Source organism: Theobroma cacao, chromosome 3, assembly GCF_053813885.1.
Source record: "Theobroma cacao isolate CCN51 chromosome 3, ASM5381388v1, whole genome shotgun sequence".
Taxonomy (NCBI): Eukaryota; Viridiplantae; Streptophyta; class Magnoliopsida; order Malvales; family Malvaceae; genus Theobroma; species Theobroma cacao.
Genome location: NC_142641.1, coordinates 2705850 through 2719946, shown reverse-complemented (window position 1 = coordinate 2719946; position 14097 = coordinate 2705850). Strand labels below are relative to the sequence as shown.

General features: G+C 33.2%; 2 protein-coding genes across 2 annotated transcripts; one reads left to right on the top strand and one right to left on the bottom strand.

The window, feature by feature from the left end:
* Positions 1–4123: 4123 nt before the first annotated feature.
* Positions 4124–12307, top strand: LOC18604138 (uncharacterized). Its single transcript, XM_007036481.3, has 11 exons — positions 4124–4376; positions 4469–4539; positions 4963–5181; positions 5403–5637; positions 5929–6098; positions 8056–8198; positions 8387–8564; positions 8736–9315; positions 9695–9807; positions 11441–11684; positions 11841–12307. The coding sequence occupies exons 3-11, from the start codon at positions 4991–4993 to the stop codon at positions 12066–12068; spliced, it is 2082 nt and encodes a 693-aa protein (XP_007036543.1). The 5' UTR covers positions 4124–4376; positions 4469–4539; positions 4963–4990; the 3' UTR covers positions 12069–12307.
* A 510-nt stretch (positions 12308–12817) lies between these two features.
* On the bottom strand, positions 12818–13739 carry LOC18604137 (VQ motif-containing protein). The gene has a single exon (XM_007036480.3). The coding sequence runs from the start codon at positions 13682–13684 to the stop codon at positions 12971–12973; it is 714 nt and encodes a 237-aa protein (XP_007036542.3). The 5' UTR covers positions 13685–13739; the 3' UTR covers positions 12818–12970.
* Between the last annotated feature and the right edge of the window lie 358 nt (positions 13740–14097).

Genomic DNA, 14097 nt, shown 5'->3' with positions numbered 1-14097 from the left:
GACATGTTTTAAGCAACTATTGCACACTCAGACAAGATCGAGACTTTAGAATTCAAACTTCCCGTTGCAGTTGAAAGGATTTTAAAATTTAAAGACAAAATTCTTAAAGAAGTTCTTGAATTTTTGAAGAAAATTGAAATAAGTTTTTTTTTTTATTACGTTCAATCAAATCTTTATATTTTTATTTTAAATTAAATATATTTTTATGATTAAAGGTTGATTAATTATGGTTAGTTAAAATATCACTTGTTATTTTTATCATGTGGTGCTGACATGATATGATAATATGTCATAATAGATGATAATGTGATATGATGATATATCTAAATGACATTTTCACCATCCATGTACGTGATACGTGGATATAAAATGATAAATAAAATTTTAATTAATGACAGTTAATTAACCGTTAATTATAAAGGTTTATTTGATTTAAAATAAAAATATAAAATTTTGATTAAAAGAAATAGAAAAATAAAAAAATTATTTAAATTTTTTTAAGTATTATGCCAAATTTTAAAAACTTCAAAATTTTCATCCCTTTTCTTAACTCAAGTGGTTAAGTTTATATATATATATATATATATATATATATATATATATATATATATGTGTGTGTGTGTGTGTGAGAAAGAGAGAAAGAGAAAAAAGATTTTTTAAAATAAATAACCAACTTAAAATTAGGTCGTATTTCTTCTCTTTTATATATATATATATATTGAAAATTATTTATTTTCTCTTTTTACTTCTCTTTCTCTTATATAAGCTATTCAAAATACCAATAATAAAATAACCATTTAAAGACAAAAAATACAATTAAAACAAAAATTTTGATCAAACGAGCCTTTATTCGTGTTTCATTCCATTTCGCAAGTGGGTTCGATGACGCACAAGACCTACCCGACAGAGCTGTTAGCCTTGTTCCCAATGAATGAAGCCCAAAACTAAGCTTTACCTGTACAAATTTCCAGTTATTAAATCTAAGAACAATAAGAAGAATTTAGGTTCCATTACTTGTTATGTAAGCTCCAGAGTTACAAATGCATTATCACGTGGGAGATTAATGTAATTGAGTATTTGATTCATAGATCATGCATGAATATCTTTCCTCTAAAAGTTGAGTCTTAATTCTTGTTTTTTTTCGAATAAATAAAAAATAATTTGGGTTACCGAGATCTAAAGTTGCAATCGTTTATCTTGCGTCAAAGCCTTAGATTTCTCTCTCATTTCTATTTCTTTGCAAAAGATTTAAACTACTAGACTATAAAAATGATAAAAGATAGAGTACTTGTTATTTTTAAAAGCATCCACACTGTGAACTTTATTAGTTGTCAAAGTACTCTAATCTTATAAATTCTCAACTAATATTTGAAAATTGTTACCCAACCCTACTGAATTAGATAAGTACTATTCTTTCAATACCTAATTTTTAAAGTTTTTTTTATTCCATAGGTACTTGATAATTTGACTCGAACTCGAGTAAGAAAGAAATTTATTTCTCATATGATATATACAATTTACTAATAAACGTACCTATGAACTAAAAAATTCTCCATAATTAATAATAAACAAATTCTAAGATACAAGAAACAACAATTTAAATATCCACCGTTTAAAAAAAAACTTAAATAACTAACAAATGTCATAGTTATTTTTTATAAAAAAAAACGACCATAGTTTGAATATCGAATATCTAAATGTGATACCCGAATTTGTCTCAAAACCTGTATCCGAATCCTATGTAAATGGGTCGGGTTGATCTGAATACATGAAAATTAAATACCCATTACCATTCCTATTAGATTAGGTTACCAAAAAGCCATATTAAATTAGACAAATAGATAAGTTATTTTTTGTTTGTTTGTTTTTTTTGGGTTGGGTTGGGAAAAATATCAGGCCCCTTAATTGGAAACTTTTGGGCCTCATGTGTAAAGAATGGGCTAATTCAAAAGCAAAAATTAATTCATTTAATACCAAAATGGAATCATTTGGCAAGGGCCATCATGAGAGGAAAAGGTCATGTGTGATTCACTTTATTCATTTATTATTATTTCCATTAATTTTATTAATTATTGATTAACGGTAAATGATCATTCCAATACTACAGAGGGATTGAATCTAAATAAATGTTATTGAAGCTAATAATATAATTAAATACCAGAAAATAATTGAAGTCTAATATTTATTAATTAATTTCTAAATTTAAATTTCACCAACGAAATAAATAAGAATCTGGATAATTTATTTTCAAATGTGTATCATAGAATTACAAGTACCCTTTATTTATCTTTTAACTTCATGAATATCTTGATATTCTTACAAATCAAACATTAAAAAATAAATTAATTCTTTAATGGCTATCACTATCAAATGACTTTATCGAAAGTCTTCAGTATGAAATACTTTATTTGTAATTACACTCTAATATTTGGTTCATTATTTAGTATATGATTTTCTATTTAAAGAGCAGAATTTGAATTCCTTTCTTTAAATAAAAAAAATACTCTACTTATGATAATTTAATAAGGAACATCAAGCAAGAGCTTAATGTTCTATATTCACATAGATAAAATAATTTGAAAATAAAATACTTGTCTACCATTACCATAATCAAACATGACATCAAGTGGGCTACAACATTTTTTAAAAAGAATTATTTACATATCTATATTATATTAAAAAAATAGAAAAACCTACTTCATGAATCCACTAGGCCAAGAATTAGTGTATTCAAACCCCTCTCGACCTTTGATTAAAGTTTTTATTGAGTCCATTCACGAATAATTTACACTTACATTCTTTTATATTGGATATTTTCAATAATAATAATACAAGACACAATCTCACATTAAATTTTTTTTGAATAAATATATTTATTTAAAAAAATGTATTATATATTTGTATAAAAAATTATATCTTTGGTTATAAATAGGTTTCGTTGATAATAAAAATTAACCAATAGAAACAATTTGCACTCCACTTTTTTCGAATTTTTTTCTAATTGCATTTATACTATTTTGTTATAGAAAAACTCTACTAAAAATTTGATAAATTTAAAACGTAATCAATCATTAGTTTTATTGCATCGTGACACTAATATAAAAAATGAATAATTTTTTTAAAATATTGATACACATCTTAAAACTATTTAATTATTTTTTGTTTTTATTATTTATTCATTTATTTTTGTACTGCATCAAAGTTAATTTTTATAAACTAGGGTAAAATACTTGCACCTCTTTAAGTTTTAATAAAAGTTTCAAGCAGGTCTATTAATTTTTGAAATGAACACTTTACCTTAAAAGTACAAACACCATTAATAAAAATTATAAAAAAATTAAAATATTTTTTTATTAATTTAAAAAATTATTATTATATTTTTTGAAAAAAATAAAAAAATAAGGGTGCCCAAAAAAGGGGACACTGATCTAGGGAGGGAGCATCAGTGCTCCTTTAAAGAGCCCCAAATTGAGTTCCCCAAGGGGAGCACTGGAGCTCTGATCTGGTGCTCCCTTGAGAGCCCCGATCAAGCTCCCCAAGGTAGCTTCGATGCTACTCAAATGGGGAGTTTTTTTTTAATTAATAAAAAAATAAAATTATATAAAAAATAATTTTTAATATTAATTAAGTATAAATTATTTTTTTAATATTATCACGTTATTAAATTGATAAAAACATTAATAATTGACTAATGATTAGATTTACGTGTCTAATAAAAAATATTTTTTTAAAATAAAATATTTATTTTAAAAATTATTGAGCTTTTATGTAATTTTGATAAAATTTTTAAAAAATAGAGATATTTTACCTTATAAACTATTATAAAAAAAATTACTTGAAACTTTTACATATAAAAAACAGTTAAATATATTGAATGGAAATATTTTGATCACGTGAATAATGCGTGGGATATAGAGTTGAGACAAACATCTTGCGACAGATGTCATGTTCCCAAAACCAAATTAATGTCTCCAAACAGATTGCGGGCTTACAGCATGGGCAACGTCTCATCGCGTGGGATAACAGGATTAGGATCACGGACTGTGTCAAAAACTCGACCATGCCCACGTCACCCGGATTCCAAACTTTGCCTCCTGACTCTGACCCCTCCCACGCCCTCCAACCAATCAAAGCTAGTCACGTTCTCGCTCCAGCTGCACTAGATCTCTTCTGATCACCGCCCCAAAGACACCAAAAACCGAAAGCTTTATTCTTTAACCGGTGATGAAGGTTCCCTACGTGGTTCAAGCTACTGTATTTCACAGCTCTCAGCTTTCTATCTCTTTTTTTCTTTTCTTTTCTGTTTCTTAAAAACCCATTAAAGAATAATGAATTTTCTTGAAAAGGAAGTTGTTTCGAAACTCTTGTTTTTTGAGGTAATCTTGTGAATCTTGCCATTTGGAGAAATGGGTTGGTGGCAGATTGTTTAATTAAGGTAATCTGAGATTGGGTTCTTGAAATGTTGCAGGCATCAACAGAGATTTTCTAGTGCACAGTTTTGGGGTTTTAGAAGGATTTGAAGGTTCACATTTTCTTAAGGTAAGTGTTTTCTCTTTCTTTTCCCATCTTTTAGCTAGTTTAAGTTTTTTGGGATTAGGTTGTTTAAGGAATTCAGCAATTGGGTTTTGAAAAAAGTATGATTTTTTTTACATGTGCTTTAGTAAAAGATGCTGAGATTGAGAGTTTTATTAGCTTGGCCATTCAACTGGATTTTTAATAATATTTGGAGTTGTTCGCGAATATTTATAATCGGATGAGTTATATCTTGAATCTTTTGAGATTTTGGTTGCCATTTGAAATTCTTGCAGAAATATGTTACTTGGATTTTGAATGAATTATAAGTTAATTTTGGCTAATGCTAGTTGGATGCATTGAAAGGTTGTTGGACTTGAAAGTTTAATATTGGGACATTTAAATTTAATATAGTGATTTGAGACAATTTGCCTGTGGATTGCATTTCAGCGTGTATGACTTGAGGGGAAAGTTAGAAATGGCGGTTGCAAGCAAAACTAGAAATATGCTTGAGGCTTTGGTAAAAGAAGGATCATTTAAATGGTTACTTAGCAAACGAAGCTCCTTTGGAGAGGAATTTGAAGAGTTGGAGAGGTCTCCGTCTGCTGGAAGGAATTGGATACCTGAGCTATCTCCAGTTGCAAATATCGTCGTGCGCAGATGCTCAAAGTAGGTTTGCTCTGCTACTACGTCGTTATTGGTACCCTGCTTGTTACAAGGACATAAAGTTTTTGTGTAACTTGTACCTTAATCTGATTAGAAGGTCTTTGTTTAATTAGGCTTTTAGGTTTTTATATGCTCTAATTTGGCCTGTACGCAAATAAGAATAATGCAAATTGCCTTTGACTCTGATATATAGTTACCTTATAAACAAAAACAAAATGATGCAGAATCCTTGAAACCTCTTCAAGTGAGCTTCAGGAAAGCTTCAATGCTGAGGCATCTGATTCTATAAAGCATAAATCACGGTATGCAAGGAACTTTTTGGAATACTGCTGTTTCAGGGCTCTTGCTCTGTCTACTCAAGTAATGGGTCATCTGGCTGATAAAAAATTTCGACGCCTTACATTTGACATGATGGTGGCCTGGGAGGCCCCATCAGCTGCCAGCCAATCACTAATTAATGTAAGTTTCATCAGCTTGCGAAAGATTCCTGTTGGATGTAATTATCTATTGAAGTGGCTGCATTTATGCTTGCTTCTTTTAGTTGTTTTGTATGTGGATTCTTTCAAACATATCTTGTGTGGAAACTCTGAATGGTCTAATATCTGGCATAATTAAAATCTCTTTTTTCATTTTATGCTCATTTAAACTGTTATTATGTATTTGGAGAGTGGCTTTTGTAGTACCTGTAATTGTTGAATAAACCTTAGGGTTGTGCTGGAACTTATGGTCATCATCTTGTCTTGCTTGCAGTTAGATGATGATCTGTCAGTTGGGGTGGAAGCCTTCTCTCGAATAGCTCCAGCAGTTCCAATCATTGCCAATGTGATTATTTCTGAAAACCTTTTCAACGTACTTACGACCTCAACAGGTGGTAGGCTTCATTTCTCTGTCTATGACAAGTACCTAAATGGACTGGGAAGGTAAGGGTCCTAACCATGTGAATATCATATGGCTTTCCTGCCCCTCTTTTATTTCCTTTTTGGTCTAATTACGTGTCTGCAGCAAATTAGAGTTCATTGTTCAATCATAAGATAATTTGTGCTTTGCTTAGCTCTCATTCCTCAAAGGTTTTAATCACTTGACAACTAACAACCACTTATAGGGATCCTAAAATAAGCTCAAACAAGATTAAAGTATGATAATTATTGGAAGAAAAACTGAAAGCCGAGAACTGATATTCTTTTAAAAAGAAACAGTTTATTGAAGGGCTTGGAGAACATATTAGATGGAACTGAAAATAGTTTGCCCAGTGCAACTATAGCTACAACTGCCAAATAGAGCTTAGTCTGAGAAAGACAGTTGCAGATTTTTCAAAGTTTCAACCCCTCCTAGCATCCTCAGGGGTGGAGCTAGCCAACTTATGTTGGGGGGGCCAAGGAAAAAGAGGAATAAGGGCTAAAAGTATTTAAAACTAATATGTTGAACTTAACCAACAATTAAAAAAGGACAAAAGAGATGATAAAGAGGAAAAGAAAGAGAGAGAGAGAAAGAGGTGTAGAAAAACTTAAGAGTTAGTGGGAAGGTAATGAGAATAATTCTTGATAAAGAAGAGGACCTTGGGTTGATCCTTGACTTATAAAGTGCAGGGTAGTTTATTCTTGGTTAAAACAGTTTATATTGATAGACTTAATTGGTAGCTACAACCTAAGTCAATAACACTGTGGGTTCGGATTCATGTCACATTCCAAGGTTATGGTCCCTATCATTGGTGGGAGAGAACATGTCTCCTCTTGGTTGTTGGCACAATTTCTAGAGCACACACTACTCTTCCCTGAGCTGTTATTGATGTCCACTCATTCGTTAGTATATTCTTTGTCCAAATCTAAATCTTTCACTTTTCTGTTATCCTAATTTTTTTAATATAATATATATATGCTTCAATCCAGTTGTGCATGATACCTAGTCTGACACTTGGTATAGAATAGATTCTGTGTGTCTTCTTGATTTCTATTGAGAAAGTGTGTTACCTGTGAACATGCTTTTCTGCTTTGCTCCAACTTAGTATCCTCTGACATTTCTATATTGAATATATATTCACAAATACCAAATGAGCATCATTCCCAAATTTCAACACTTTAATCATATAGAGAACTGAGCCTTCTGAAATTCTTGTGATGTCTCCAAACATGGTACAAAAGTTCAGAATTTGGTTAATGAAATGCATAACTTGAACTAAATTTATACCTGCAGACTTATAAATTGTTTTTATTTATCAATAAGTCAAGATTGTGTGCCGTGTGCTTTCTATATAAATCACTGGTTAATTTCTTATGTTTATTTTACTGAAGGAATCTGATGAACAAAACGCAGGCAGTCTTGAGATTTTGGTTTAACTTTACCCTAGATGTAATTGAAACAGATATATAAGATTTGAGGGGCTTCATAATCCTTGATCATAGTTGTTATGATGTCTAAAGCATCAATACTGTACCAATTGGCAATAAGAAGAGAGCTACAACTTAAATCGAAGAACACTACAAAACCCAAATTTAACTATTGTGAGATTGCATCATTTAACATTCTCTCTCACATGTAATCCCACTATTAACAATTGAAACAAATAGGCCTACAAACAACTTGGCCTCTAATATCATGCTTAAGCATTTAACTAACCAATTGGCAATGGTATGTGAGGTAACACCACTAACATGATGAATTATATGATATGTAAAGTTTTGCTCAGAAGCTTAGTTTTCTATATATCTCTTGGCCATTTGCTCCATTCTGATGTTGACTATGCCATTTGTTTGAGTTTTTATTTTTAAATTCATCCATAGAAGTTTCATAGCACATCAAAGGCCTAGTGATTTGTGGCAGCTTCTCTAGTTAGTAGGTTCACATAACTGAATATAATATTCTAAAATTTGATCTCTATAGAGTGATTAAAAAGATGAAGAGCCAATCAGAATCATCTCTTCTGTCTTCTGTTCGATCATCAAGAGAAGAAAAGATACTTGAGGTGGATGGGACAGTCACTACTCAACCGGTTCTTGAACATGTTGGAATATCAACCTGGCCAGGTAAGTTGACGGAATAGCAAACATTTTATGCAATAAGCTATGTGATATCTTTGTTAATGAAATTTATGAATGCAACCTTACTTTTCCTTTCCTCTCTCTCTCTCTCTCTTGGGTAAATAGTGTTGGCTGTCACTTAATATACAGTGCAATATTTAGCCTGTTCTAAGATTGATCTTGCATGTCTGCAGGTCGATTAATACTGACAGATCATGCATTATACTTTGAAGCCCTTCTTGTTGTATCTTATGACAAACCAAAAAGATATGATTTGTCAGATGATCTAAAACAAATTGTAAAACCTGAGTTGACTGGACCATGGGGTACTCGACTTTTTGACAAGGCAGTCCTGTACAAATCAATTTCCTTGTAAGGCATGATGCATATTTATTTCATTTTCTTCTTGTAACTGGCCAATAGAAATCTGTAATATTTTGGTGTTCAACTAATCATCAAATTCATTTAATGTTTTGGTTTTATCATAAAGCTTGTCTGGGTATATAACTTATCTACTGACTGTTTATGGTGTTTCTCTTGTAGATCAGAACCAGTTGTTATAGAGTTTCCTGAGCTTAAAGGGCACACTCGGCGTGATTACTGGCTAGCAATAATCCGGGAAATTTTGTATGTTCATAGATTTATAAATAAGTTCAACATTGCTGGAATTGAAAAGGATGACGCACTTTCGAAAGCTGTACTTGGAATTTTACGTGCGCAAGCCATTCAGGAAATTAGTTCCTCAAACTCCATTCAGTTCGAGTCTCTTCTCATGTTTAATCTTTGTGATCAATTACCTGGGGGAGATTTGATCCTGGAGACTCTTGCAAATATGTCAAGTTCAAGGGAACTAGATCAGGATAACAATTCTGTGGCTGGAGGTGGCATGTACTCAATCTCAGCCTTGGCAATGGTTTCAAACTTAGGTTTTGTGTTTGGTTCAAGTTCGAGTAATCTCAGTGAGGCTGGACTTGTTGTGGGTGAAGTAGCTGTGGGTGAGATGAGTTTGTTGGAGAGAACAGTTAAGGAATCCAGAGACAACTATAAAAAAGTAGTGCGGGCGCAAGAAACAGTTGATGGGGTTAAAGTAGATGGCATTGACACCAATTTAGCTGTGATGAAGGTATCACAAAAGATCCCTCTAGTTGCTATAGAATTTGAAGATCGTTAACCCTTCTTTGCCCCTTTTCATTGTTCAACTGAAAATAAGTTTTATCAGACAGGGAGTTTGATTAACTGGATTTGTTTATTAAATTTTGATTACAGAGCTAAATTTACTTGGTGAACACTGTATATGCTGCATGCGCAAATGTGTGTGTCTGTTAGTGATGCCATTCAGTGTTGGTTTGCAGAGTGATTAATATGAACTGTACTTTTGATAGTGACCGCAACTTATATTAGGTTTAATTCTCTGCCATTCTGTTCTTTTTCCTGATCGTTGTCCTCTCTTCCATGAGTTGTTCTATCATCTCATTTTGCCTTTTTTACATTTCTACTTGCAGGAGTTGCTTCTTCCAGTGATGGAAGTTGGGAAGTGGCTTCTTTCTCTGGTATATTGGGATGATCCTCTAAAGTCTTTGGTGTTCTGTTTGTTATTCACGTTTATCATTTTCAGGTAAGACACAATTGAATAAACTATTTTTCTTTATTATTAATTTTTTGGTAAGCATGTGATAGCAAATGAATACTGGCGGTATAATGCTAGCAACGAAACTAAGTTGTTGCAACTGATAATGACATCATTTGAACACAATGTAGATTTTAAAGTTCCGAATCTACTAAATATGTGTAGGGTTTATATAAGGTATAGTTGTGTTTAATTTCCAGACATCTTCTTTTGTAATGTATCCCTTGTTGAGGTCTTAAAATCATTAATGTTGACCTATTTTTCTTTCCAAATAAAGAAATAAAAGGGTTAGTTACACGTGGTACCCAAAGCTTGTCAAATTCTTGATTTGGTACCTAAAGTTTAAACTTTCGCAATTAGGTACTCAACTTTACTTCTGTCCATTAGTTTGTACACAAGACTAACACCTTTAGACCATTAATTTCTCCTATGTGCAAATTGATGGACAGAAGCAAAATTCAAGTACCTTATTGCGAATTTTTAAACTTCAGGTACCAATTCGAGAATTTGACTATTGTTTGGATTCCAAATGTATTAGTAAACCTAACTTTCAAAAAAAAAAATGTGTAAGTAAACCCTATATGAAATCTTGATTCAAGTAGGTCTAGAGAGTAGATCAGGAACCAGGATGTCAAAATTATGTTTGGCTTGTTTGATTAAGATACTGTGAATTCAGATACTTAATGAGAAAAAGAAAATGTTGGTGGTTGCGACATGAATAAAGTTTTATAGATATTTTGGTGGGTTCATAGTCTTGTTACTTTCCTGTATACCTAATTTGAGGACAGGGCTGTCAACTATCAAGTTAACTGAATGTTTTATTTCCAATGCACCTTCTTCTGGAGTGTACTTCTTTTTAATGCCTGTAACGATTGGTCTGCACTTTTGGTAAATAATCCTGAGTTAAGATAGAGTTGTTCTACTGATATCTGGAAGTCAAGTTGTGTAAATTTTGATTCTGATACTTTTCAGCTTAGATACTCTCTTAAGCAAAAGAAGTCATAGACATGATTACATTGATTGAAGGATGGTTCATGTGAAAGAAAAGTAAACTTTGAAGTAGGAAAAGTTAATCCATGCTCTGTCACAGCAAGAAGGTTCATTGTTTATTTGCTTTCTTGTATACCTAAATTGAGGACAGGACTGTCAACTGTCAAGTTTAACTGAATGCTTTATTTCCAATGCACCTTCTAAATGCCTCTAATGACTGGTTTAACCATCTGCACTTTTTATACATAATCCTGAGTTAAGCTGGTGTACTGATAACTGGAAGTCAAGTTGTGTAAATGTTCGATTGGGATACTGTCACCTTAGGTACTCTCCTAAGCAAAAGAAAATAAATTTTAAACATGATTGCATTGATCGAAGGAAGGTTCATGTGAAAGAAAAGTAAACTTTGAAGGACATGATGCTCTGTTACAAGGGGAAGCACTGTGTTTTTTATAAATTTTTGTTCTTCTTGTATAAAGAAGGGATATCGGTTGACCTAAACATAAAATATTTTTTGCATAGATAGCGCCATAGAGTTGGCTTCATAGTGATCTTCATATCACATTTGGTTTCCTTGCGTGCATCATTCTCATTGTCATCTTCATTGGAATTCATTTGGTGCCCATTTCAGGGGATGGCTGGGTTATGCGTTTGCATTGATGCTCCTCTTTTTTGCAATCTTTATGGTTCTTACGCGATTTTGCAACCAAGGCCGGCCTGCAGAGGAAATCAAGATAATAGCACCTCCACCTATGAACACAATGGAGCAGCTTTTGGCTGTTCAGAATGCAATATCTCAAGTTGAACAGCTTATCCAAGACGGAAACATTGTTCTCCTCAAGTTCCGTGCCTTGTTGCTGTCCATTTTCCCACAGGTTGTATTCTTTTAGTTCGTCCCTACTTGTTCAGTCGGTTTCTTGCCTTTAAAACGGATCAGCAGTATCAATTTTTTGAATTTAAATAATCACATAAAACTTAGGAGACCAATTTTATAGTCTGCTGACTTTGCCACTATGATGTTAATCTACCAGGCAAGCGAGAAATTTGCAGTTACTCTTCTGTTCACAGCCTTGATTCTGGCCTTGATGCCTAGTAAGTACATGGTTCTCCTGATCTTTTTGGAGACATTTACTAGGTACTCACCTCCAAGGAAAGCAAGCACGGAAAGATGGATGAGGAGATTGAGAGAGTGGTGGTTCAGCATCCCAGCAGCCCCAGTGGTCCTTGAAAGAGAAAAGGAAGATAAGAAGAGAAAGTGATGATGTGTTCATTTTTAACTGTACAGAATTGTGCATGTAAAGTAATGGGATTTGTATCACAGAACTCTAGGAAGTGTAGATCTCAAAAATGGAAAAGGAAACAACGATAAGAAAAGAATAAGAAAAAAAGAAAAAAGTCATTTGTTTGTCTGGGAAATCTTGCCTTGGTAGTTCTGATCTAATGATATATATAATCATTCATAAGATGTTTAAGGCTGTTTCTTTTTCCTTTGCCATAATGTATTGCTTTGCCTTTGATTATCTTAGAACCTAAGACTTTATGTTAAAAGTTTTCGATTCGAATCTTAAGATAAATGTAGTGAGATTTACGAGATCTCTCGTAAAATTATATTTTAATTTAAAATTTGAAATAAACAGAAACAAAATATATATAGGATGAAATCTAAAACACAATCTCTGCTTATGTATTCTAAGATCATAAAACTCCTAGGAGTGGATTAGGTTGAAAGCTGCAAAGAGAATATCGGATGGTAATGTGACATTTTTACTGCTGAAGGGTCTCTTATCCTCTGGCCAGATGCTGTGCAAATATAAACTGCCATAACCCTTTTCCTCCCATTTTGTAACAAAATCCATTTCTGATTTCAATTTCCAATTTTCCATCAGAAAATAGAGAGGAAAGCTTTCTTCTTGATTACAAGAGAAACCAGAGGAATAAAGATTGTAGCAATAGAGAATTAATTATCTCATCCAAATGATAGCATCAGGGCTATGGTTAGCTAAAGAAATTAATCAATTAATGTAAAAAATTTATTCCTCATGAAGTTCCATGAACAAAATCAGAAGCCCTTATTTGCATCATAAAACCAAATAATCAAAACTACCCCAAAAAATTAATAATAAATTAATGAACAGAAGACTCAAAAAAAAGAATCAAAACTTCAAAAATCACGAAACTCATTCATCCCCGCCAACCCTGAAGATGAAATGGAGCTCCGCATGTTTGGTGTGAAGAACAATGAATCTGTGTAATTATAAAGAGGCTGATTCACGCACAGAAAATCAGCCGAATTGGGCGTAAAAACTGGGATATTTGTCAAAAATGGAGCTGGTGGTGGATCAAACAAAGGCGGTACAAAGCAAGAGTTAACTTGCCCTTCACCGTTTTCATCTGTTATAACCGATGATGAATCATTATCGTCATTGATGATCCTCTTGCTATCTTCCTCTGCCGAGGCGGCACCGTTATCCACCTTGGGTTGATGAGGCGCGTCGTGATGGTTATTATTATGATGATGATGGTGATGGTGATGATGATGATTATGATGATTGTCATCTTCACTACGTGAAAGCCCCGTCAGCTTTTGCACCAACGCCATGAAATCCTTGGGGTGCGTGTGGATGACTTTGGGAGAGTGCGTGTAGATGATGACCGGGTGGCGTTGCTGCTGATGAGGTGGCTTGGCGGTGCAGGTGACGCCGAGGGAGGAGGCTGCCGACGAGGATGACGACGACGATGATGATTTCCTGATCAAATGAGAGTCTTTGTTGATTTTCAGGGGCGGAGGGCATAGGGCAGCAGCATTCCCGTTGGACGTCGTATCCTTCTTTGCATGGTGGTGGTAGTGGTGATCATGAAATTGTGTAGGGCTCATAATCTCTCTTCTTTTTCTTCTTCTTCTTCCTTGTTGGGTTTGTTCATAGGAAGGATTTCTTTTAACTAAAATCAAACATGAAATGGAACGTTCTTTATTTATAGGAAGCTCTGGGATTTCGGTGATTCTCTCTATGGATCCTGATCACATCGGGTGGCATCTTGGTAGAGAGGGGTATTGTGGTCTTTTTACATTTTGACACGTGGGCAACATGTCGCCGAACACGATAAGCAAAGGGAGGAGTTGCCCCCAACAGTCACTCTCCCACAACTCGGAACATTCTTAAAAGGACACATCATGCTGAAGTGGAAGGAATTTGTTATCGAATGTTCCGGTAAATCTCATCTTTTTCTCAAGCCTTAAGTTGACTTTGTCTCATATGAATATATTTATTTATTTTGAATAAAAAATAA

Excerpts from the sequence above, each read along its gene's own strand:
- LOC18604137 (XM_007036480.3), bottom strand. The coding sequence starts at position 13,684 with ATGAGCCCTACACAATTTCATGATCACCACTACCACCACCATGCAAAG.
- LOC18604138 (XM_007036481.3), top strand. The coding sequence starts at position 4,991 with ATGGCGGTTGCAAGCAAAACTAGAAATATGCTTGAGGCTTTGGTAAAA. Across the intron at positions 6,099-8,055 it reads TACCTAAATGGACTGGGAAG|AGTGATTAAAAAGATGAAGA; the intron begins GTAAGGGTCCTA and ends TGATCTCTATAG. Across the intron at positions 8,199-8,386 it reads TGGAATATCAACCTGGCCAG|GTCGATTAATACTGACAGAT; the intron begins GTAAGTTGACGG and ends GCATGTCTGCAG.